Source organism: Haliaeetus albicilla, chromosome 8, assembly GCF_947461875.1.
Source record: "Haliaeetus albicilla chromosome 8, bHalAlb1.1, whole genome shotgun sequence".
In the NCBI taxonomy this organism is placed as follows: Eukaryota; Metazoa; Chordata; class Aves; order Accipitriformes; family Accipitridae; genus Haliaeetus; species Haliaeetus albicilla.
The window spans coordinates 3602676-3628787 of NC_091490.1; the positions used below are offsets into that span (position 1 = coordinate 3602676).

Here is a 26112-nt window from a genome sequence, read left to right on the forward strand (position 1 = left end):
TGGGTGGCTGTAGCTTTCTGACGGAGCACGGGATGGCTCCCTGTGACCGTCTCACTCGGGAGCAATCCTGCTACCTGGATGCAGAGCCTTGGCTGGCTGTCACCGCAGCCTTCCATCACTCCTACGGTGACCGCCACTCCTGCTCCCCGAGAAGGGCAATCATGAGCCCTACTTGGAATAGCAAACAAAGACATCTCATGCAATAGATTTTAACAGTGACTTTAAAAAAAAAAAGCACAACTACTTACGTAACCGAGCTTTATTTAGAATCTTTGAAGTCATAAAATGTCTCATTTTACTGATATACGTAAACATACAATCAGAAGGTTTAATTGCTTTTTCCCTTACACAGAAATAAAGTTTTAAACAAACCAGAACACCTCAACCCAGACAAGCGTAATGCAAATTTAATTATCTAACTTGGTCCTGTACATACAGCACACGCTTCTCCGCATGGTCACTGGTTTATCAATTAGTTGCAATATAATTTTTGGCAGTAATATATTCAACACACAAAGTGCAAATTACAAGAAGCAGAAAATGTTCTCTCTCATTCTGAGCAATGAGAAGTGCAAAATACCTCAGCCCATAAATTCTATTCTTTATGTATACGAACAGTATGTGCATAATAGGCTAATAAATAGCTGTGTAAAACTTCCTAGATTAAATGTGGCAACATCTTAAAGTAGGAATGCAACAGTTATAAAAACATAATCAGACAGAGGAATCATTACATTTTGTTCATAAATTCCATACAGTATTTCTGTGGGTACCTCTTCACATTTCACCTACCCGCCTTTAACTTCTGCATACCTTGAATACTTTTGCAACCAAAGGCAGTTTGTTAAAAATTCTCCCATTTGCTACATCTGGACATATTTCTGTGCATCTACAATCAAGGTTCCACTAACACTTCACTTGGCAAATCAAATAGTACAGTGGGAATCCATTGAAAATGGGAAGTCTCTTCCAGGCACTGCTAATGGAATACCCACTAATTGTTCCAGCAGGCTAAATGCACTTTGTGATTACCTAAAGAAAACTTTTCAATGAAAGAAGGAAAACCGTTTCAACGAGAGCTAATCACAGCTTGCTTCAGTGTAGTTCATCTCGCTTCAGTACCTATTCTTTTATGTAAAATAGGGAAATACCCACCGTAGATAAAACATGGTGAACAACAGTACCTTTAACATAAACCCTGCACTATTCAGTTTTTACACTGCAGATTTTGAATCTTCTTTCCACTTAATTCCAGGGATTTTTCACATAAAATGAGCAGCCAATTTTGACACCACCACCACCACCACCACCCCTTAATTTCTCCCAGCTACATCATCATTATAAATTATACCAAATAGTCCAAATCAGACTGGGCTGCTTCCTCTAAAACCCTACTGTTCCTCTGGATAGGAAGATTAAACCACAATGACTTATATTGCCATTAATCTGCCTGCCAAATTCATTTGCTAAATCACTAAGGCCACGGTCATATAATCACTGCAGGAACGGCTGTGACACGTAACAAAGTTGCTAACTTTTGGCTGAACGTTCCTGCATCCCACCTCCACCACGCAGAGCGGGACAGGCCTTGGGAAGGCTCCTTGTCAGCTTCAGCACGCTCTTGCCTGTCTTAACTTAAACCAAAAAAGTAGTCGGGGGCTTCGACTGAGATGTCCGACTCGCCGGACATCACCTTAAACTGCTGCAGCGGTCTTCTGCAGCGATCATCTCACCATTGCCTGGTATTATTTGGTATTATCCAAAATTGAACTCCAGCAGCCCCAAGAGAGAAGCATCCTCTGTGATCCGTGAAAGACTTTTCCTGCACTATCTGATCCTGGGGAGACTCTTGGAAATGTAAAACGGTTTGCTAGTTCGGATTAACTTCATCTAGCCTTAAAGACAACGTGCAGAGGGACCGCTCACCATCATTACTAGAATTACAGGATCACATTGCCGAAGCAAACTTTTTGTCTTCATTAAAGTTTCAGGATGAACAATTATGCTGCAACTTGGCACAACAACAACTGCCTTTGTATGCAACATGCCTGGCATATATCAGCACATTTCTTCTTCTTTAAAAATATAATTAGAATAGAACAAGATAGGTTGTTGTTGTTCATGCTGCCTAAATATCTGAAAAGGCTCAAACATTTTAAAAGCCTAAAAAAAATAGATTTCCCTCTCCCCTAGTTTATTTTTCATGCTAAAGGCTGCAAATTGACACATCACAGTAATTACCTCTGACTAACTTCCAGAGACCTACCCAAAGAGATAAACATGAGAAGTTCACATTTGACTATCAGACTTACTGTGCCGAGCACAAATAATTTCCCAGAGGAGAATTTGATATTTCATCATTTGGAACAGTGGTAATTTAATTACATTGCTAATGTTTTCTGGCATACTTGAAAGGACAATTAGCATAAGTAAATCATGAGTGAGATGACAAGTCACTCGGCATTTATTTCTGCTCATCAGATGAGATCAGTTGATGATCTAAATTCTCTTTTGTGTGCGAACTGATTCCAGGTTCAGCAATTGTAACTGGGGTTCAGACTAGTGGGGATAAACCGATGTATAAATAAACTAAAATGGATATTGTTCTTTGAAGTTTCGTAATTAAACTTGTCCAGAGAAACCTCAAAACCCACCAGAAGTAGGGGAGGGTGGGGAGAAAGGATGATAAATGCGGAAGGCTAAATGAAGCTCGAGATGCACACTACCCTTTCTGGCGATGGGGTGAATACTAATTCATTTTTGCCAGGGTTTGCTTTACATCCTGCTCAGGGCTGAGCAGTATTATTATAGCTCTACTGATGCTCTAAAATAATTGTTTTTATCTCCGCAAGCGCAATGACATTCATGATAACACCGTTAATGTTACAGTTCCTTTCTGGCGCTTCAGAATAGCTACAGCTTGCTCATGAGTAACACCTTCCAAAGCTTCCCCGTTAACTGCTAAAATCTGATCACCACGCTTCAGTCTGCCATCGTCCGCAGCTGCTCCCTGCAAACGGCAAAGTGATTCGTTAGCGGCTGGTAGCACGGAGCCCTCCCGCCTCTCATAATGCTGATGGATGAAATGAGGAGGGATGCAGCACTGGAAATCCCACCGTAACTGGGTGGGGGACATGGGAAGTGACAGTGCTGAAGTCTCCCTGAGAGCTTCAACCCTTGCTCACCGCTGACCCCGCTTACCCAACCCTGCACGGTCTGGTGATACACCCCTGGGAAGAAGAGGATCGGCTCATCCCTGAAAAAACTGCAGCGTAAAGACTCCTTCTGGCTTTTCTGATTATGAGGAGGCTTGTTGAAGCAGCGTTTAAATGTACTCCGCAGCCAGTGCTGAGAAATGGGTTAAAATATGGGGAGGGAGCGGGACGCAGAGCTCATGCAGCAGAACAGCCCAGGCACTGCCCCAAGCCCTGGATGGAGCTGGGCTCCGCTGAAGGTCCTGAGAAGCTCCCACAGAACTTTAGAAGTGGCTGTTCTCCTCCAGAGGCCTCAGTGCAGCTCTTTTACCTAAATCCTGAGCCCTGCCCTGCCCAGGGGTCAGCTCATGGTGTCCGTTTCTGCTCCGTGACCCCACCAGTGACTGCAGTGTGTTCTAGCTTCCACTTAGGGTTTCTCAGCTGTGCTCACATCTAGAAACTTGTAAATCTCAGCATCAGTTTAAAGAAACAGTATCTTCCCATGTTAATAATTGCAAATTTTAAGAAGACCAGCTATTTGTGGTTTGAGCCCCGGTATCACAGAAGCAGAGGAGACATGACTTCTACTCCACCTTCAGACAGAATTTTCTTAATTATGTCATCGACCCTGCCAGACGTGCTGACACAAGTGACAGCAAGTAGGCACGGGACAAGCAACTGTGTGTGACTGACTTTGAAGTTACTTTATGGGAAGTATCCCTAATTCCCACGGTGTCCCCCCCCCCCCATTTCCAGAACTCCCTTCACACGGCCATGCCTGACGTATCTTGCTGGCCCACGCTGAGCACATTTCTAGCACGGGAATGGGTGGGAAAAGGGGCACTTCTCCCTCCACGGCTGTACCTGGCCAGGACCCCCAGGTCCTCCCCAACACTCAGGGTTGGGGTCAGAGGTGGGCTGAGACAGCCGCGCCGTGAGCGGCTCCAGCACATGGGACTGGAGTACACACAGAGACACAAGAGAGAGAAGCTGGAAGCAAGGGAGAATAACTAAAGCCAGCACCGATGCGTAAGCCAATTCATTATCAAGTTACAAAGTACGGCGTTTTCCTATTTCGGTGTTTTTTCTCATTGAGGTGACTACCTGAGCACAGGAGCTTATTGCTGGTTTTCCAGCTAAAGCTCAGCCACAAAGATACAGCATCTCTGCAACTGCCTCCTCTTCTGTACAGTGGGAAAAGTGATGCCTCCATACCTCTTGGAAGGCTCTTTGAGATTTACAGATATAAAACTGCCTTATAAATATTTTAATGTATAAAACCAAGTTTCCCAAGTACACAGAGCAATTTTGCTGAGATAAAGTATCTTGTTTCAGCCATCAGTAATGTGAAATATAAACTGAGAAGCTGGCTGTGAGTTCTGGGTCCACTTACTCACATCAATGCACTTAGACAGTACATTTTGCTTTCTACTACATAATATATTAACCAAGCCAAATCTTAGCTTTACTTTTAAAGATAATACAGAAAAAGGGAGGGGAAAAAAAAAAAGATACCTTGGCAAATATAGTCTTGACATAAATGGGCAGGTCTCCATGGGGACTTCCATACCCCCCTACAATACTAAATCCCAGTCCATCAGAGCCTTTCTCCAAAGTAATAATCTTAGGCTGAGGTGCTCTGAAAACACAATAAATATCACTTAGAATAGTAAAGTCTGTCTCTAGGGACTTTATGCAGAAGGAACACTTACAGAGATATTTATCTGTCAAGAAGTTTTTCATACAGTCACAAACCACGACTCTTGCCCTTGCATTGAAACACACTCCTGCACAGCCCGGAGTTCAAACGCTGTTCTGTCTACTTCAGCCCCTCGCTTTGAAAATACTTATTTTTAATAAGAGCTCAACAAGAGCACTTATCTCTGACGCAGAAGTGAGACTCCCCTCATCTGCAGTCGCTGCATGTATGTAAAGGAGAGTTTGCTTTCTTACCAGCCAAGCTGTCATCTTTAGTCTGCATAAGTGACAACTGCAACAATTTCCTTACAGCATAATTTTATTTTATAACTTCAGAGGAATGAGTCTAATAGACAGGGTGCAGCCAGGAACACTTGTGTTTAGTCTCAGCTCTGCTGCAGGCTCTTTGGGCTGTTTTCTAACAACCTATATTTGACCTGCATCCCTGCGCCTCGTAACCCCAGAGGCTGACTCCAGCCCCCCTCACTTAGTGCATCGCTTTGAGCCTGACCTCTCTTCAGGGGCTTTTACTGTCTACATTGAGCAAAGGAAGATTTTTGGTGGAATTTAGACCACTCACGTATATACCCATCTCGAATCTGAAAAAGTAATTTCTACATATTTGGAAAGAATTATTATGGACAAAAGCTGTTTGGCATCTTCCACCTCTATAAAGGTGTAGCCTATGATGACTAGTATCTAGCCATTTCTTTAGGAAAGAACAAATGCATATGCCTACCTAATTCTGCTTCATATTTTCACATTCAAATTTCCTTACTATTTTGATATGAAAAGAGAACACAAATCCTTTTATGAAGTAAGCAATTCTCCTTTGAGAGCAGCAATAAAAACAGTATCTCACATGGTAAGACTAGAGAATGCAGCATAAATAGCTTAACTTTTATACTCAAAACCCCCTGAGGTAGGGCAGCAACTTGCATCTCAGCTTCTTAAAATAAATATAATGAATCAAAGAACGAAAATGAAGAACATAATGAAGCTAATGAACCAAAATGAAGATCAAATGAATTTCAAAATGATAACTGCAATGCTATAAGCTACCCTAAAAAGCACACGATGGAGAATGATGCATGGCCATGGGAGGGCTAGATCTCTAACTTCCATCACCATACAGAAGTGCTGTAAGTAGAAAATTTTTTAATCAGACTTTTTCGATCTGTAAAGCTAAAAAGATTCAAAAGACAAAGAAAGTTCTGGGACATGTTTTGAGACATTTGTCTCTGATACCAGGCTTTTTAACACCTCTTGCCTTAGTCTGCCAATGACAAATTATTTGAAATTGCTACCATCATAACTCCTTTCAGACAAGGAAGCCAACAGACAAGGGGAGAACTGTTATGTCAGCATAACACGTTAGAAAAGAAAGGAGACAATTTTTTTTGAAAATGTCCAGAACTAGTGCCTGGAAACACATTTTGTGCTTATTTACTCAAGCAATTTCTGTCACCAGGTGAAGATGGACACGTGTTCATAATCAGCCTGGAGAAGGTCACAGTTTTCATTTTAAAGGTGATGGAAAATTAGAGAGAAAAGCAACAGGAGAGACCTCCTTCACCACCCTAGGCTTTTCCCTTGCATGGTGCATAGAAATCCACCCCAGTTATGCAGACTAAGTATGAACTTACTCGGGATCCTCAGAAGGATGCTCAGAAGAAGAGTTAAGGTTGCATCCTGCAGACATGCTCTCCAGCTGGGTAGCAATGGCACTGATGTTGGTATCAGCCACAACCTAAACAGAAGGATGCAATGAAATACTATGTGTGTTCACTTAATACCAGACGTCTTGGCTAATTATATAGAAAATAGCTGATACATCAGGAAAATCAGTTGCTGAAGCTTCCTCTTGCCTTTACATGACTATCACTCAGATGCTGAGCAAAGGGGAACAGTCTTTCTGGATAATCCAGAGAAAGAGGTTACTTTGTCAAGGAAATAGGTACGTCTCAGAGTCAACAAAAGGTGTCCAGGATTGGGCTTGAAAGGAAAGGTATCCCACAGAGAGCACCTTAGCCTCTGACGAAATACAGAGATCCAAGGGACTGTTGGGCAAATGCCCTGAAATACCTCAGATTGGTTTGTTTGCTGAGCAGGGAAGAAATTAATCCTTGGTTTCAACTCTTCTGCAATTTCCAGCATGAATCCAACAAACTGGATTCTTAAACTTCCCAGTTCTGGCTCCTGCATCATTCTAAAGCCATCATGAATTGCCACCACACAGTAATTAATAGAGTTAATGACATTTTGACAGGCTGTGGGGCAGCAAACTTGCTCAGGCTTTTTAAAGCAACCATATCAATGTTGTACACGTTAAGTTACAAACACGACTATAGCCGTACTGAGAAAACAGTTACTTGCATGCTGAGGTCTGGGGTTTGCCATTCACAGGCGTTTAGCCTCATAAGGATGAAAGCTTGTAGCCTGCAGGCCCAGTGGGATTTATTAAACACAAAGTGTCATTGCCCACTCCAGCTTTTTTTTCTAACCTTTCACTGCATGCTAATTTTCTATTCTTTGCTTTTTCTGGAAAAAATTTGAGGAAACCACTATGAAGTGATTTGGATTTTAAGTATTTACAGCTGAAAGGACATCAATTTCCTAACAACTACATGCCATGGTTATCCCCTAACTCCATTTTCTTGTGATGAGATGTTCTTCTCTGCTTGACATTTACTGTACAGTGCAGGACTTTGGCTCAGAGACAGTGAGAAATACCCAGTAAGTAAATTTTCAATATTTCCTCTAGCTATCTATGGCCTTATTTTATCAAAATTAACAGGTACTTTTTCCACTCCTTGCTGTGAACATGGCTTACGGGAAATGTACCTATTTGAAATAAAAAATCCATCATATAAATCCCCCGTTTTAAATGAATGCTCACAATTCTTCCACAACAATATTTCCCTCTTTCTAATCACTTGCAGCCGAGAGGGTGGTAGCATTTTCTAGGAAGGAAGATTAGTTCTCATGCAAATTTTGCATCCCAGGACTCAGGTTCTTGGATCCCCTAAATGAAGGGGTCCAGCAGACAAGATAGTTGCACCTGGCTCAGCCAGCAAAGACACCGTTAAGTTTTCCTTCCCGTTGCAGTAGGGGAAAGAGTGCCAGCCAGTATTTGTCATATTTTGTTGTTAAATAAAATGAGGGCAAAATAAATCTATATTCAAAAATCTTCAGTTGGCAGTAAGAACGTATCAGAGTTCAACAACCTTGTAAAAAAGCTTCCCCTTATCTCATTACTACACCTGCAGAAAAGAAATTAAATTAAACCAAAGCATCAAAACAGCCGAAAGGGATGATTGTTCCCCTGAGACCCTAATCTCCCATTTGCAAACAGCATTTGCAAACTCCTTTACCATCCTTCCCAGGACGTACTGATAATAAGCCTTTCCACCCCACTGAACGCAATTATCTGACCTTTCAAAGCAGTTTGCCATGAAGTGGTCTAACCTGATAATAAATAGAATTACTTAATGACACATCAGTCATGATTATCACAGCGATAGGATTATTCCATTTAGATTGTTTTAATAAAAAAAAAAATAAAAAAAAAGCAATCTGGTGATTGAGAAGTACCTGCAGTTAGCATGTCAGGTAACTATATCACCACGCTTACGGCAGGGCTTCGACACTAGGCCCTGCTGGTATTAAAATATAACATCCTACTGTCACATAACACATTTTTAATAGAGGAAAATAAACTCTATTCTATCAGAATAAACCTGTATCATCTGTAAAAAGTATTAAGGCCATTTTAAGCTAGACAGCAAAAATGCGGAAGAAAAACCATCAGCTGACAAACCCAAAGACATTTCTAGAAGAACCTCTTTGTTTATGTGAGCGACCAACTGACAGCGTGCTTCATCAGGAATATTTTTAAATACATGATGAGGTGGAATACGCTGTATTACAGCTTTCAAGATTAGCAATTTTGGGTTCTGCAGCAAGCTTTCATTTTCTATTCAGGGAATACTGTTGACACGAAAAGTGAAATTACTCAACATTAGTAACAATATGATAACTATAATTTAACAGAAGATTCTCAGCTGGTGTATATCTGTGTATTTCCTTTGACTTCAATGGAACTACACAAGTACACCATCTGCTCTGGAACTGGCTCACCACTTACCAGGTCAGCAGTTCATGGGTAGACAAAACAAAGAATAAGCAAGTCTAAAACTAAGTTTATTATCATTTAATTTCCTTTTTTTTTTCTTTTTCCCCCATTTTTTATAGTCACATTTGTGTTGTAATGCAAGCAAGAAGCTTGCAAAAAATCTCTCAAGATGTGTTCCAATCCAATATGCTGCAATGATAAAGAAAATTAGAGTAGATTTTAGTGGTATGTCTTAAGCTTGTTTTCCAATTGTTACAATAATTCTGCAAATGAGTAGTATTTTGAATTCTCTCTGGCAAGTATTTTTCCCATTTCTTTGTGTAAACATAAAAATAAACTAAAGATGAATATAGCGGCAAGCAGCAATTAGAACCAAAGTGGCAGAACATGTATAAATGCAGCAGTGATAACACTGGTTTTTCTCTCGAGTGTCGTTATTCATTACCTGTAGAATAATCTGTTCTAGGCAGCACTGTCTTAATGATGATGCTATCATTTTTACTAAATACTGCTAGCATTTCTTTCTTCTATCCCTTTCAAGAACAAGGAAATTAACACTGTGGGCAGTTTGGTCACAGTCTAGTTACATGCATACACACATATACACATACGTAATTTCTTGTTCCTAGTTAACTTCAAATTAAAAAAAACTTGCAAGCTTGTTGATTTATCATGTGTAGCAACAAGTTATTTTGTTCTCTTTGTTATGCTTTTATACAATCATGCTCACAGCCTGTATGAATGGCAATAAAGAATTTTTGAATGAAAATTATTTCTTGCTTTCATTCTATGTAATTCCCATCAGCAAGCACCCTGCAATTCTGTGATGCCTTGTGCCAGTGATGCTTAGGGTTTTTTTTTCCCCGAGTGCCATTTATCTACCCTCATGCAGCTGCATGTTCAATTTATCACCATACCTGCAGGATAATGCTCCCATAAGCATTCTTTAGTAGATTAACCGCATCTGCATGAGACAGCCCATCCAAAGGTTGCCCATTAATACTGACAATCCGATCTCCAACCTAAAAGTACAACAGTAATGGAAAATTACTAGCATTAGGGAAAATTAAAATTAAGAATGCTTAAAATTCTCGTGAACTTGGCACTGCACAGTCATGCTTCTCTTTTGCAGGATCCCTTTTGTGAGAATTCTGCATTGCTAGTGATCATTTACCATTCTTCAGAGCAAGTACAATACGGATTTTTTAAAAATAACAATGAGATCAGAGAAACAAAGATGGGTTGTAGTTTACTATTTCCATTTGCAAGCAGAGAGAGTGAGATTTTCATTGCTGTCCTCCCACCCAGAAAGGATTCATTTGTGTTCATATGTGCAGACAAGTTCATATTCTTACAGATTATGTATGCACATGCTGCATGCAGTATAGGAAAGCAGGCACTTCTGATATTAATCTAATTAACCTAGATGATTTCTTCTTCTAATACATAAAAATGATCTTGACCCTGGCACTTAGTGCTATTGTGTAATTCTATTAGAGACACGGCATGAATGTAGCAGCATGTACTAATGAATCTCATGGGCCAAAGCAATCCTATGTATCTGCATAATAAGTTCTTTTCAATACTAATGATTCCTTACAACTCTCTGCAAAACTGCAAGTGTTCACCACGGTCATTCCTGGAAACCCACATATCCTGCGGGTCTGATATAAGTGCCTTATTTTGGCATTTCTTTATAAGGGCCTTAAGATCAAATAACTAACTTCCGATCTGTTTTCTACCTGGTTTGAGCTCTAAATGATGCCCAGTCTGCAGTCCCCAAAATGCCTGTGGTTTCCAGAGAGCCTGTTGCTGCCCTCCCTGGGTCTGGATGAACATATACATTCAAAGACTACTGCAAATGCATTTATGTTCTTTCTCTTAACGTCACTTTTCCACTGTGGGCGACAATTGCCATTATCCCAAGATGAAATATAATTAAAAACGGAAGAGAAGGGCAGCTTTTGTTTTTTTTGTTTTGGTTTTATATACAAAGAGGCAGAGTAATCTATGAGACATTACAAAGTGATGGCACATACAGAACTGCTTGAGGCTCCTTCTCTGTGGGACACATGGCAGATGAAATAGGAAATATTGAGAGGACCCCTCCACTCACTCTGAGCCTTTGGGTACGTGCAGCCACACCACTGGCTTGAATCATAGCAATGAAGATGGGAATATCTCCTAATGGACTTCCCTTCCCTCCTGCTATACTGATACCAAGTGCGTCATTTGGTCCCTAAAACAAAGCAAAACAAAACAACATTTGCAATTGGAGCAACTCGTAGAGGTCATTGTTCAGTGTATAGCAATGACTGACTCATTTGATTTTTGAAACAGGGAGAAAATAGATAGGTTTGACAGACACACGCATCCTCACGCACGCAGGCCCCATTACACAGGCGTACATCCAGCAACCTATTGCAAACGTAAACAATGCAATTTTACTTCTGAGAAATGCTACAAAAATTAACAACTTCAGTTAAAGGTGTCAGCTTTTTGAATTGATAGAAAATAACTCACTGACCCTTGTTATCTCCACAGTCCTTGGGCCCATATCTGCTCCTACTAATAAAGAAACAAACAATTAGCTTCTGTAATTAAGAGATAATATAATTAAGAGATAACACTGTCAGGTGACAATGGTCCCTTGCTGCCTAGTCAAGAGTTATCACCAAGCAGAAGCGAAGCCTTCCTGTGCCAAACCAGGCAGCGCTGCTCACGTGAGAAGGATGGGATTTCTGTTTCACCCAGAGATGAATACGGATGTAATCACTCCGGCTGACGGATGCCACCGTGACACCCATTGTAGCACAGCGGCTGCTCGCCACAATCTATTGAATAGCAGCACTCTGCCGGCCTGAAGAAAAGCCCTACTGTGCATTTCACTCAATTAAAGATTGGCTTATTATTCATAAATCACAATGTCCCTACCACAAAGAGTAGGGCACACGGCTGGTCTGAGACTGTTGAGGTTCCATTGATTTCCTCTTCTAATTTGTGCTGTATTAGTAAATAACAGGCAGCCAGGAGGTCTGGCTGGCATATATCTAGCCATAGGACATTTGAAAATACTCAAAATATATCAAAAAAAAAAAAAAGGGGGAAAAAAAAGAAACAAGAAAAAAACCAAGAAAAACCCAAGAAAAACCCAAGAAAAAACCCAAGAAACAACCCAAGAAAAAAAAAGGGGGGTCACTTCAAAGGAATCATTCAAACTGGGACCAAACAGCCTACCAAGCTGATGGTGTAGTCACGTCCTGGGCTCTGCTATACCAACCCCTAATTCTATCAGCTTTAATTAAACTATTTTAAGAACCTTTTGGAAGGCAGGCAGAATTAGACTCTTTCAGAAGTTAATGATTCTTAATAATACATATCGGTATTTCCCACTGCCACGCATGTGTGCTCGTGCAGATATCTGCTCCGAGTACCCAAGGCAGGATTGCCGCGGTGCTGCGAGGTCCGCGGCAGCGAGGAGCCCAGCCCCAGGGACGCCGAATCAGGGCGTGCAGACACGCACTCTCAGCGCGGCAGGGCCCTTCAAAATGGCACAAGGAAGGCTGCCCAAAAAGCCACACGCCTCCTCTAGCGCATGCAAACTGGCGGAAGAAACGTCTTGTACTTCTGCCCACGGTCAGACACGAGCAGAGGTTACCAACTTCTGACGCAGGTCAGAGCGCACAAACGAGCAGACTCTCCACAAGCTACTGCAGGTTGTAGATTTAGCACTTGCTAAACCTGCAAATTGCAAACTGGGCATTGTGACTTTCTCATTACAAAACACCCCTTTATACACTCAAGAGCAACAAAGATATAAATGAAGTGGTGGCAGCTTTATTCCCTGAGAAAACTTTCTAATGCGAGAACCTTGCCTGTGCTAAGCCTCTGACAAGGGCGTCGGGGAATAGCGGGGCGCAGGAATTCTGCACTTAAAATAGAGGAGCCATTACTCTACTGGTAGACATAAAAATAATGTCATCTGCTGGAAAGTGTTCAGGTCTTAAAACATCAGTGGTACGTCTTCTGGGAGGCTGAGTAGGAAAACCAGATTCAAGTATTCAGTTTTGCTTTTAAAACAGCACAGATATAAAGCAAATAACACGCAGCTATTCTGACAGCCACCCAGTTTGTACCTGAGTTTCTCTGAGACACATCTGCTGAAGATCTTTTTGTGCTGACAAAATTCTGTAAGGTAGAGAGGACCGGAGCAAGCGCAGGGTGGAAGTGGCTATGGACACTCTGTTGGCTCGCCTGAAGTTAAAAATAAATCAAAACCTGTGAGTCAAACCCAAACGTTCACTTTAAACCAGTTCCTGCAACATACGGGTGCAGCTGTGCTCTGTGCCAACCAGACTGGAAATACCACATCGGCCACGCAAGTGCAAACCCCTCCGACTTCAACTTCATTTCCTACCTACCAAAATCCATCCCTGAGTTGTAGGCACGTCCATAGCGCTGCTCACTGCACAACTGCACTTCGCTCCCTAAGGTGCGCACCTAATGCCTACGTTGTGTTCAGGTCTGCTCTAGAGGGCTTAAGGAAGGAGGATTAACCCCCTCCTTTGCTTATTCCCAGTGTGTCTCCAAACCTGAGGAGAAGGGGAGATGATGGTTGCTGCTACAGCTTGTGTGCATCGTCCCCACAATGCAGCCAGCAGGCACCTCACTTACACCCACCTCGTTACAGGGCAGTAATCTACAGGCTTTGTTATTTTAGCTGAATATATTATCTGATTACAAGGTCCTGTAATTGACCCCGCTCCTTTCATTTGACCAAGAACCTACTTTTATTTCCAGAATAACATGTCAGGTGACAAAAGGGAGAGCCTCCGAAGATAGCTGCTTGTGCACGTTACCAATTCTTGGCCATCCATTTCAAGCCCTCCTTTTCCCTATTTCCGTATCTGGCTTTATCTTCAGACTCTGCCCCTCGAGGACACATCATTATCAATTTAGGAAATGCGTCTGAGCGACAGCTTTCACCGAGGGCCAGACCTTCTCAACTAAGCCGCCTTATACAAAACAAAGATCTGGTCTATACTTCTCTGCCCACAGCAGAGCTTTCTCCCTCTAAATGCATTAGGTGGTGAATCAAAAGCTCTGGCAGCATTTATCCTAACTGACCAGCGTGCAGCTGTCAGTGATGAACAACAGGCAGAGCACAATTTCCACCTCTAGCTGCCAATTCACGGGTCAGTTAACATAATTTGCAATGCGCGTGAAAGAAATCACTGTCCTGCACCACAAGGCTTATATTTCTACTGTTAAAGGTATGCAACGAACCAAGAAAAAAGCCAAGTGAGGACAAAAGTTCTGGATGCTCTTGGCCAGCAGCTTCTAAAACATCGCTCGCAGTTGTGCAAATCATTCAAGCTGATTTGCTGTATTATCTGCCAATATTTTTATAACTCTTGGAACGGTTTTGCTGAGAAACATTTATTCAGTTTTCAAAATTACCAAGTCACTTAGGAGCAGTGAGATGAAGACTCTAAAATGACTCTGCATTTAGAACAGCAATTAAGATTTCTTGTATTAAAAGAAATACAGAAATTACCAGGTTCCTGTAAAAGCCTCTTACGCTCCAAAGAAAGGAGGATGACACTGTTTGATCTGACTTTCTACCTAGAATCATGTTAGATACTATGGCATTTTGCTTCCCTTTCAGCTATGAGTTTTACACAGTAAAACTGGGTGGATAATTTTTAACCGTCACTTTTTGATTACATTGCTCTTGCCTAGGCTAGCTGTTGATACAATGACCAAAAAAAAGTAATACTCAAGACTGTTGTCTTTCCTTAATGCAATCAGTATAATTTCCCTCTGTTATTTCATTTCTCTTTGCCTGCTGCATGCAGTGCAGATGTTTCTCCAATGATATTTAGTCATTATTTTTAAAGCTGGGCTTAGCCCAGCTGTTCCTGCATGGCTTTAGCCCTTCCTGATACCTCACCCACCCAGACAGCAGGCTGGATTGCTGCTGGCCTTTGGAAAGTTAAGAAATCACGCCACACGCTTATGATTTTGGCGCCCTTTTGGGGTTGTTCATGCACGACATCAAGGACAAGCCTCCCCTCTTACTGACCTCCTTAAAAGCATTCCTGCTTTAACTTACGTCACCCCTAAGCCTCCTACAGCTCCTCCTTCTCCGTTTCCAAAACTAAGCCCTTCTTTTAGCATTGGTGGCGGCTGAGCTGGATCCCACCGGTGTGCAGCCTCTCCTGCCTGCTCACACATCAGTGGGAGAGGGAGGTGTGTGGGCAATGTTCCCCGGGTCCCTGACAGCTGCCCCTGGGCAGAGAGGGGGCAAAATACTCCACAGCAACAGCACTGCCGCGAACCACAGCTCATCTCGCTCGGGGACATTGGCAGCTTAAATATCATGGCAAAGCAGTCAGTCTTTGGAAGGAAAATCCATTTTAAAAAAGTTTTCTAAGTCATCTTGCCTTGTTTTTCTCCCTTGTAGTACTTGGACTTTAATACTAATGGTATCGGTGTCCGAGCTGACTGGGGGGCACGGGGAGAGGGGAAAAGCCCTGCACTGATTGAAAAATGAATTGTTGTCCTCGCTTCAGGTAAAAAGCAAGTGAAGCAGGAAATTGCTCTGTGTTTTCTTTGAGAGCAAAGCGGCTCTCATGTGGTTCTGCCATAAGATAGGCAAAGATACAGTTGAGTTTCATTAACTTATTTTGATTGACAAAACAGCTGCAGAAAAGACATTCAGCATTTTTTTGTAGGTCTAAAAAAATTTCTGGACATCATCATTTGAGAAATATATTACATATTTTTGGTGTGTCTCAGGAAGAGACACTCCTTAAACAAAAAAATACATTAACTAGCTCTTCTGCTTAATCAGCATTTCAGCATGACACTTACTTTGCAGTTCAGCACAGAAAATTATGGTGATAAAATATTTTGTTCCACATCCTCAGGAGTAAGCGTCTATGGAAGGACTGAGCCTCACGTGCAAGCCTGTGCACTGTCCCCGTGCCTTGCCCTTCACAGCTCCATTTTATACGTATGAATTTGTTACTAACCTGACTGTTTTGAGATGTTTTCCGTGATGATAGCCACGATCCAGCTCGCAATCTCCCAAGCTCAAGATGTACTAGGCCTTGGGCACACTTGGAAAAAAAACCACAACGTACAGCACTTAAGTAGACATATGATATTTCACGCTCTCCTGGAGAGAATTCTGTTTATATTCAGCACTACAACTCCGTGAAGAAAACCACAAGGAATGCTCAAAACATTAACATTTGTATTTAGACAATACAAAAAGTGCCCATCCCTGGATTTAGGTTTATCCTGAAGGTCTATCCTGGTTGCTGAAGCCAGTATGAACCTTCCCGCTGGCAAACTGTAGATGGCCAATTACTCAATAAAAATAAACAAAAAGCCCCCAACTCTTTAACAGACGATTGCCACAAACAATACTCATGAAAAACACTTCAGAGGAAAAATGCTGCAGAAAAGGGTGAATTTAATACATATGCATTCAACTTAATAATGTACACTCATGTCACCAATTTCCAATTCTTAAATAGGTAAACTTTTGGCCAGGTACCAACCCCAAATGGAAAAAACCAAGGAAATAATTAGCCTTTCCCTTCAAGAACAAAAGAAGTCATATGCAGAAACACTAGTGGTGACGGCAGGGAAAAACCCCTTGTCTCCAGATGCAGTTCTGAATAGAAATGGGTCTGCAGCATCGCTCCCACCCGTCCTTTCATCCTCGGTACAGGCTGTCGGGCCCAGGAGCCGTACGGAGGAGCTAACATCAGGCACTTGCAGCCAGGCCGTCCCCTGCCCTCTCCTCCGACTCAAGCAGCCACATGCTTTTTAATGGAAAAAGGCAACTTCTTCCAGACTGTACAACTTCAGAGTACAAAATCACTCCCGCAAGATGGAAAGCTGTGCAGAAACAGATTTACGCTGCCATTTTATAGCTGCAGGTTAGTGCAGCAAAGCCAAAGGCATTTGATTTCAGTTCTGTTTTGTATGCCACTCAGGTTTCCAAATATTCTTCTAATGTATGAAATACACAGTTGCGTTTTCAAATAAATGCCTAAATACTACGTGTGTCTTTGTTTTCCCTTCTTCACATCATCCCACTTCTAAATATACATGGAGAAGTGATTTTAAATGAATCTCCCAAAGTTATTTCAGATGAAATTCCTGTGTATGTGTAAATAGCACTTCAGGATAATTACCTTGCATAGTGTCAGTAACTGCAATTCAATATTTAAAATGTATTATGCACTCACCTTAAGTATGGTGGCAACAGTCTCTTGTGAGGCATTTCTCATATCCTCTCCATTTACAGACAAAATCTGATCTCCTTGAATTAATCTTCCATCTAGGTCTGCAGCTCCTCCTTTAACAATGTCAGAGATAAACACTCCACTTCCATTTCTAACAATGCAAGAAGCATATGGCTAATTACACAATGCAATATTCTTTGGGAGACCAATTTAGATTACTTGCATTTAAGAGACATTAAAAGAAACCTGTGAGCAGAGGAAGAACTAGTTTTACACCCCATTCAACTGTCCGAGTGTAAAAAAATCTTTGAGTTTTAAAACCAAGGCACGTTTTGCTATATTTAATGCTGTCTTTCCCTTTGAACCGTTAGTTCTGACTGTATGATCCATAAAGATTCATGAAAAATACCACTTGTATGAATAAGAAGCCAAGCATCGGTCTAAGATGGAGTTAAACTATCTCCTGATGTGCCTGATATGAATTATGCAGCCTCAGATTTTTTTTCTGTATTCCCCCTAAAGGTTCAGCTCAGTTTCTTTTCTAGAAGCCTGGAGGCCCCCAACAGAAGAACAGGGAGAAGTCTGCAGAAAAGACTTTTATAGTTTGCACATGAGTTATGCAGAAGAAAATCCAGCTTTGTGGCTGTCCGCCTGCAGCAGGCAGCGAGGCTTGCGAGAGCAGCAGGCCACGCAGATGAAGGGAATGTATTTATTTATCAGCTCCAGCCTCCTCGCAGGAGAAATCCCCTCCCGGAGGCCGCAGGACCCCTCTGTGCTGGCCCCAGCTCCTGGGTGCTCGCTATGGGGTCAGCTGGCGCCAGCTGCAATGCCAAGATTTGGCGTTTGGTATCCTTCACCCTGAAGGACACACCACTTCACAACCTGAATTATACCTGGGTATCATTTAATTGACTTCAGAAATTGGGCTACCTCTAAGGTGGAAATCCCCACAAGCGAAGCACTTAGTACAGAAAGTTTTGCACAGGAGCAAACACAGGAGGGCTGGAGACTGCGATTACCATCTGTAGGGTAATTTACATAAGCTAAATTAATTACCCAACCCACAATCTGCTCACAACACCTGGGTTAAACATCGCCACTCTTGTAAAAAACTGCTGTGGAAACTTTACTGACCATACGCAGTCAGGATAATGACATGATGATTTGTAATTGAGAAAATAAATTTTTTTTGGCAATACAGAAGAGCAACCATATGACTCTTATGCACCAACGCTGAACGGGCGCTCGCCAGTGTCGTGCCGTAAATCTCTTCTAGCAATGAAAGATTAAATCTATCAGTGCCCTGGTTCGAATGATCTAATAGCAATGGTTTAGAAATACATCAGTAAAAAGTCACATTTTATTAAGCAGCTGCTACCTACCAACATATCTCAGATCCTGCTCTGCACTCACAGAACCGCTGCCTGTAGTGTTGTGCAGTCACTTTGATATCGTTCAGGATTTGTGTCTAACTCGGACTCTTACCTTCCACTGACACTGGTCCCTTTGAACCTGAGGAGGAGCTAGATCTGACCCACAAATCCATTAGCAAAGGCATATCCTGCTACTTGGAAACAGGAAGGTTCCCCCCCCCCGGCACATTTTGAAATCAGAAAAGCCATGGTTAGGGCCTCCAAGCCCTGAGACACAGCTACGCTGAAGCCACCAGAACAGTCTGGTTCTGCGTGTGCCCACTTGGCCACGCTCACTCCAGGGGGGACGCCCGCTCTGTGCCGCACGCCGGGAGCAATCCCGGCAGCAGCAGCCTTTACTACACAGTGTGTTGCCGTTCTGATAGAAGAGCCGCGACCACAGCCCCATAGCACCCTTGAAGATATTTAGATAGAAAATTCTGTTCCTTGTGGAATTTTTCCTTTATTTCGTAGTCCATTTAATGGCTACAGCTGTCCATATGGCAAAAAGCAAAATACTTCTCATTTGAAGTGCAGTCCGGTCAGAGAGACTCTTACCGTTTTCCAGCTATGCTGAGCCCTAGTCCTCGCCCCGTTTTCTTTTGTATATCTACATAAAAAATCTCCAAGTTTTCTTCATCTTTGTAATGCGCTTCATCTCTATAAACAACCAACTGCACCTTCTGGGGCGTCTGTCTCAGCGCAGTGATAGCTTCTTCATGGCTGGCATTCCGCAGATCGATCCCGTTCACCTGAAATAATCACTGTTTTCTTTCCAAATGACATGTATAAATGATCTTTTCATCACACCCTACACTTGCGTGACAGGACAAATTTGTCAAATTGACACGCCTTGGCAGTCTAATTTAGTGCTCCCATTTCCAGAGGGCCAAGCTCCTGGATCTCCTACTGAGTGCAAGTTCGGTGCTTTGTGCCACTGCCTGGAGTAAATCACAATAATTAAAACATTTTGGCTTGTAAGTTTTGTGGGTGTTCTTCCCTTCTTTTTAAATGCTGGAACCTCAAACAATGCTTCTTTCTTACGACTAGACAAAGTGGGACGTGCTCCTTTGAGCTTCCTATATCTCTTACTGCTCAGATTCCTTCTTCCCCGGCTTTGCAATGCTGTCAAGCCAAAGACAGAAGGAATCAGAAACATTAGCAAATGGCAATGGCGAAGCCCAGGCAGGACATATTAAATGGTTATTTTGCTTTGTTCCAATAGATGGCACACAAGACCGCTCCTGGAGCACTCGATTACGTTTCTCTTACAACAACCTGAAAATGTTTTAGCATTTTAGTAATACCAGATGGAACAAGAAGTTCTCATTGAATGCTCAAGTATTAAAAAAACCACTGTTGCAACTTGAAACTTAATCTCCTAATTTTGCCAAGCCTTATCCAGAGATACCCTTTAAGGTGTTTTCCAATATTCTGTTGACAAAATCATCCTTTATTTCTTAATACCAAAAAACATCAATGCTTAAGTAATTTTGAAGTCTCTTTAGGAAGCAGCATGAACTGTAACTGAATAACAATACAATGTTAATCCACTTACATAACATAATAAGTTTTAAGGCAATGAAAATATTGCTCAGTATTTCTAGATATGCAAAGTTACAATCAACTTAATTTTACATTAAGATAATTAAGCCTAACCTATAGTAATTATATTATTTTGTACTAATTCTGCACACATTTATTTGTATACTGCGTTGGTATTCTTTTCTCGACAGAGGCATCTACGCGCGCTTTATCATACTAATCTGAAACTAATTCAGAGTCATCTTTTTGATTCATTAGTATGACTTTTAAAAGCTGAAATAATAACAATATTATGGCACACAAACATTAGCACTTTCCTGTTTGGCCAGAGAAGAATTAATTAACCTTCCCCATTTTTATCCCCTAATTATTGTGCTCTGTTAATACACAGTTATTTATAAAATGAAAACAACATTCAGCCTTAACACTAAAAAAAATATTTTCAGTGCAAGAGCTGTAAAGACAACTCCCCAAGTACCCCTCGCTATTTTTCTAACCCTACACACCAAAGCCTTAATGGCCATGCTGGGAATTTGTCCTGATCTGACAGCTAGACGCTGCAAGCAGCTGCGCTGAACCCCTGCCTGACGCAAGTTTCATTTGCAGACCAACACTTCTTTCTTAACCCTTTCTGTCCTCGATTTCCACGCTTGTCTGCGGGAAAAACCGCTATATTTATTCACAGAGAGAATTCCGCGCGTTCACCAGTTTTATGAACCGTGGCCCGAAGCAGCCGGTAGCTCCCGCAGCGATGCTGCACGTGGGCACTGCGAGTTTTTCCGCAGGAGCGATGCTGCGGCCACGCTCGCCTTCTGGCCCCGCGTTCGCCCAGCTCAGCACTTCGTTTGCGGGCGGCACGGAGATGCTGGAGCAGCGGCGGTAGTGCAGGCCTCCGAATGAAAGATTAAACAGATGAATAATACTGAGCTATTGGACATGACAGCTGAACTATGTAATTCGAGAACTGCCTTGCTCGATTAAATTTAATATATTCTCAATTTGTACCTTCGGTTTATATGAATATATAAGGAAATGTGAATTTGTCAGGACATTCTTAGCGACAGAAAAGAAGCTTCAAGTACAGATCCTGCTCAATGATCTCGCTTTCCTCTACAAGAAACCTATGCTGCATTGAATACAAGTATACATGACAAAGATACCAGCAAGTACATACATGGAGAGACTCATTTACCTCCAGAATTTGATCGCCGGCCCAAAGCCTGCCATCTCGGGCTGCTGCCCCTTCTTCATAAACTTCATGGATCACTATGGCGTCCTGCGGGAACAAGGGGGTGGCATGAATCCTCCCTCCCAAAATCCCCGCAAACTGGCAGCCACGACCCACCCCACACAGCCCACCCCTCTGCAGTAAAAAAGCACAGCGCTCCATGTCGGGATAAGCAAGACTGTAACATGGACTTTTTTTTTTTTTTTTAAATATTTTGGGATAAGAAAATTACTGCCATAATCAAAATACAGATAGCTAGTAAAAAGGCAAAAAGGATTTTGTTCACCACTTCAGGGTAGTCTTGTCTAGAGCTTCTTAGGCTTCCATCACTTTTATACATTGGCATCAGCAGTATGTGAACTCAGTGTGAACCACTGTATTAATATCGTCTACGTTTTATTATATTATTTAAAACCAGATTCTTTGGAGCTATGAATATTTTTAGGGACTTGGCATAGAACTCAGCTTTAAGCAAGAACTGAATGCCTTGTGGTAAATAGCGCTGGTTAAATCTGTAAGAAATGAAATCCAGAAGAAACGAACAATGGCAAATGTTAGTTTATTACTGAGGTTGGAAAATGTAGGCAGTGGCAGATGTAGCTTCAGGGAAGGTTTCAGTGATTTAATCTTATTGCCAGCAATAGATGTCCCCAAAGAAAAAGCATTACAAAGAACATACTGTTCTCTTGCTGGTGCTTTCCCTTTGCATTGTTCTGGTCTGTTTCTTTTTTTTTTTCCCCCCCCTGAAACAAATAGGTGAACATCCTGCTGCAGCGCTTCAGCTGCGGCCCTGACAGCTAGCAGGATGGGACGCTTCACTGTGCAAAACGTGCCCCCCTCTCCAATGTCACCGGCAAACACCCGGCCTCGGAGCAGAACCGGCTTCACTACGCACTCCGAGATGGCTCTGGATAAATACGCAGTGATTTTCAATGAGACGCGTAGGTACCGGACAACCCGTTCTGAGACAAACACACCCTCCAAAAACGCAACGGTTGTGAAGTTCCTTCACCGGTTTGACGTGCAAGTCAAAGAGGAGACTTTCCGCAGCGTTTGCAACAAAAGGCGGTGAGGTTTGCAGCGTGAGCCCCGCTGTGCACCGCCTTCCTGGAGCAGGAGCAGGAAATAGCTGCTGGGGTAGAACAAAGTACCTTCGTGTTTTGAAAACACTGTTAGATACTACATCTCTCATCACCAAGTTAACTCCCCCCATGTTGCCTCGCGATCCTTTCCCAGCACACATGGTGCGTGTTGAACAGAAAGAAAACTCAAATGCCCTTAAGCTAATGCTCTGATCAAGACAACATTGAGAGCGTTATTCTCTTTCATTCCCACTACACCTTATTTAATGATGTGGACTTGTATCTACAGCCGCTCCGCTGCTGCTGGAGCACAGCACCACTGTCACAAGCTTCCTCTTTGATACATATGCACCAGTCGCTGAAAAAAGCCTGAAGGATTTTAATCACAAATGGATTACAGCTGATACAAGCATCCCAGATGGGGGAAAAAAGATTTCAATCTACATAAATGAAGGCAAATACTATGAGCTATGTACCAAGGTAATTAAGAAAATCAAAAGAATGGTTTGATTAAAAAAAAAAAAAAAAATGCACACACCAGTGGCAACTGCAAGGTTTTCTTGAAATAACTGAAAGAGCTATTACCAGTGGAACAGAGTAACACGTGCACATCCATCTCAGCAGCGCTGCCGAAATCCTCTGCTATGCCTCTTAGATTGTCTCTCAGTTGTGCGGTTTTGGTTGTTGTGGGGTTTTGTTTGGTTTTGGGGGGTTTTGGGATGGGGTTACCTTTGTTTTAAAAATGATCATGTAACTCTAAGTCAACACAAGAGCCTTTTGCCTGGGTGAAAGCCAGGAGGGTGACAGTGATGTATATTTTTTTTACCTGAGGCTGATCACGGGTAACTGAGAAAAAGCTGAGTCTGTGGTTTAGAACTTCCACAGCACACTCCACTTTTAGTTTTTTAAACACTTTACAAAGGAAGGCATTTAGAAGTGGCCAACGAGATAACACAAAATATTGACCAGCTTGTTAAGACAGCATCATTCAGCTAGGACACACTAGGGCAGTGGATGAACATGAGGTTCGGTAGAAAAATGGCAATGTGACCGTGTGACAGCAGACTGGGCACGTACACATGATGGTCAAATCAAACACTTTCATACTGTATTTAATCCGATAGTTCCTAACCTCTGAGCAAGGAACTTTCAATCACATTTCTTTTTGTTTTCCATCTGCAGTTCCTTTAAAAACGGTCAACAAACGGGAGTTACCAGCTCTTCCCAGTGCTGCATTATTAAATTTAAAACTGCACATACCTAAAGCTCAGATTGAGGAACCACCAAATGTTATTAGTTTGAACAAACTATTTGAAAATGCAACAATTCAGTATTACATTGCGGTTCCTGCATGTGTTAGAAGCCAGACCTAGAACTAAAAATACATATGGCATGAAAAGGTACATTCCTGTTTGGTCTCTGCCTACCCCTAAGAAGGAAACATCTTGCTGACCTGCCAAAGCACTGTTTTTCTTCACTAGTTTTTTTTTAAACTACTGTAGTTGAATCAGGCTTATCAAATCAATTAAAAGGATAATGAAGCAACATGTCCACGATGTATTGTAAAGATTTTTAAATAGTCCATAAACATAAATATGAGAGTCTTAACTTCCTTAGCTGGTAAACTATGATAAATAGACATCTTTCCTTTGATTCTTCTGGGATGAGCTTAAAGTACGTTTAACCCAGAAGTAATCTTTTTCCATTGGATCTAGTGGGATCTGGGTAAGACTCTGCTAGTTTTGATCATCCATGACAAATCACTAAAACCAAACTGCCGAGATTATTGAATATTTTTAATTACGTCAATATTTTAAAGACATTTATGCAGTAATGAGATGTAATGTCACACTCCAACCACCTAAGCAAGCCCTAATCTGCAATGACTCTATTGACATGCTATGGATTTAAGCTGTGACACCCCTCTCAGTGCCTCAGAAAAAAACCAGCATCTATCATGACTAAAACAATACAAAGCATTTGTTTAAAGGATGGGTTTTGGTTACCGAACATCTGCAGATCCTGCTCACTAGCTTCAAATTCAGTTGCATGCTTGATATCTCTGGAAGTCAGGGCCTAAATCGTTCAAAATCAATCAATCAGTCGAGAGAGAGGGAGGAAGGGAAAGCAGTGTCAATGTTCATCTAGAGGTTGTGAATTCGTGGTGGCTCTGGACGGATTTTCACTTCCATCTCTCCCCATCTCTTTTCACTACCAGTTTCATATAGATTATGGCACTCCATGATATAGCTTGGCAGAGTCGCAAAAACTCTTTGTGCAGAAGGGGGAAATAAAAACACTCTCATATCAAGAACACTGCTGTTTAAAGAAAGATATCCAGCTGCTGAAAGCACATACTTCATAAGGTTTACAAATCCATTCAACAAACTGGAGCTTTAATCTGTGTATATTTTGACAAAGAATAGTTTGGGACCATTATACAAATCAGGCATTAATGCAATGTTGAACATTTCTTGTATGGACAGAAGGATGCAGTATACAGCATATAAACAGCGTTTTTCTGTGCTAAACAAAGTCCGTGCTTGCAGGTGTATACTTAGACTATCCGACCGTAAAAACACTGAAAGACAAAGTAGAAGAGAATTTGTCTGCTACTGCTCAGGTTGCTGTCCTGGGCTGAATAATGCTTATATTGAAGGCTATTGAAGGGCCTGCAGTTCAACGAAATGAAGCTGAATGCGCTGATACTATCTATACTGCACGGCTAAAAAAATCACCTGCAAGACAGAATAGTTCCCAAACACGGCAAGAGCATACCTGATTCGTATATGATGTGCACCGAATCTGTTAACGAGTGGTAATGCTTAACAAAACCTGCCATGCAGTATATTAGATGGTATTTTCTAAGGTTCAGATTTGAGCTGTGGGACAGCTACACCCCTCACTCTCACTTTACCAGCAGAATACCTCTGTGATTGCACAGTCTTCTTGAGCAAAGTGAAGGCACATGAGTGACAACTCTCACACTGACTTCGACAAAACAAGGTTTTGGCTGTGGAAGAAAAGGCAGACAAGAAGAAAAGTTCATGGAGCCTCTTGGTTGACACCTTGAAGAACAGTATTTGTGCAGAGCGAATGGCTACTGAACAGTGAGGGCAAGACAACCTTATGGAAATTAGCACCCAATCTGAGAATCCACTTACGGAAAATACAACTTGTAAAATGTGCACAGCATGATCTACACTGCATTGCCTTCTATCTGAGGGAGGGGAATAGCCCTGAACTCTTGGGGAATCGGATCTCAGCTCCCCCCCAAGCTGTGGATATTTTTTCTGCTTGATTTATAACAACTTCAGAGACCCAGCAGGGGAAGAATATCACACTCACCCATCAGCAGAGAACACAAATAGAAATGCTAACGTTAAGAATTAAATTCAGTAAGAGTGACAGCTTAATTTTTGTATCTTAAATGTCAAGAACTGCTATGGCAGAGACCCCAGGCAATGACCACATAGCACCATCCTGATTGAGCCTTTGGGATAAAGGTGGTAAAGTCAGCTTCCTATTCAGGAAAATCACTGACCAAGCGAACC

At 41.9% G+C, this 26112-nt stretch overlaps 1 protein-coding gene across 10 annotated transcripts in view; it reads right to left on the bottom strand.

The window, feature by feature from the left end:
- Positions 1-244: 244 nt before the first annotated feature.
- Positions 245-26112, bottom strand: part of PATJ (PATJ crumbs cell polarity complex component) — a 156919-nt gene continuing 131051 nt past the window's right edge. For 5 of the 10 annotated variants that reach the window (XM_069788562.1, XM_069788561.1, XM_069788558.1 and 2 more), the window contains 11 exons: positions 21441-21524; positions 19262-19455; positions 17295-17442; positions 16065-16151; positions 13164-13281; positions 11555-11595; positions 11144-11266; positions 9945-10049; positions 6539-6642; positions 4710-4833; positions 245-3010 (listed from right to left, as the gene is read on the bottom strand). In XM_069788562.1, the coding sequence (XP_069644663.1) occupies positions 2864-3010; positions 4710-4833; positions 6539-6642; positions 9945-10049; positions 11144-11266; positions 11555-11595; positions 13164-13281; positions 16065-16151; positions 17295-17442; positions 19262-19455; positions 21441-21524 (1275 nt within the window). In that variant the 3' untranslated portion in view covers positions 245-2863. The remainder of the gene's footprint in view (positions 3011-4709; positions 4834-6538; positions 6643-9944; positions 10050-11143; positions 11267-11554; positions 11596-13163; positions 13282-16064; positions 16152-17294; positions 17443-19261; positions 19456-21440; positions 21525-26112) is intronic. The other 5 variants (XM_069788559.1, XM_069788560.1, XM_069788566.1 and 2 more) reach the window with 3 other exon arrangements.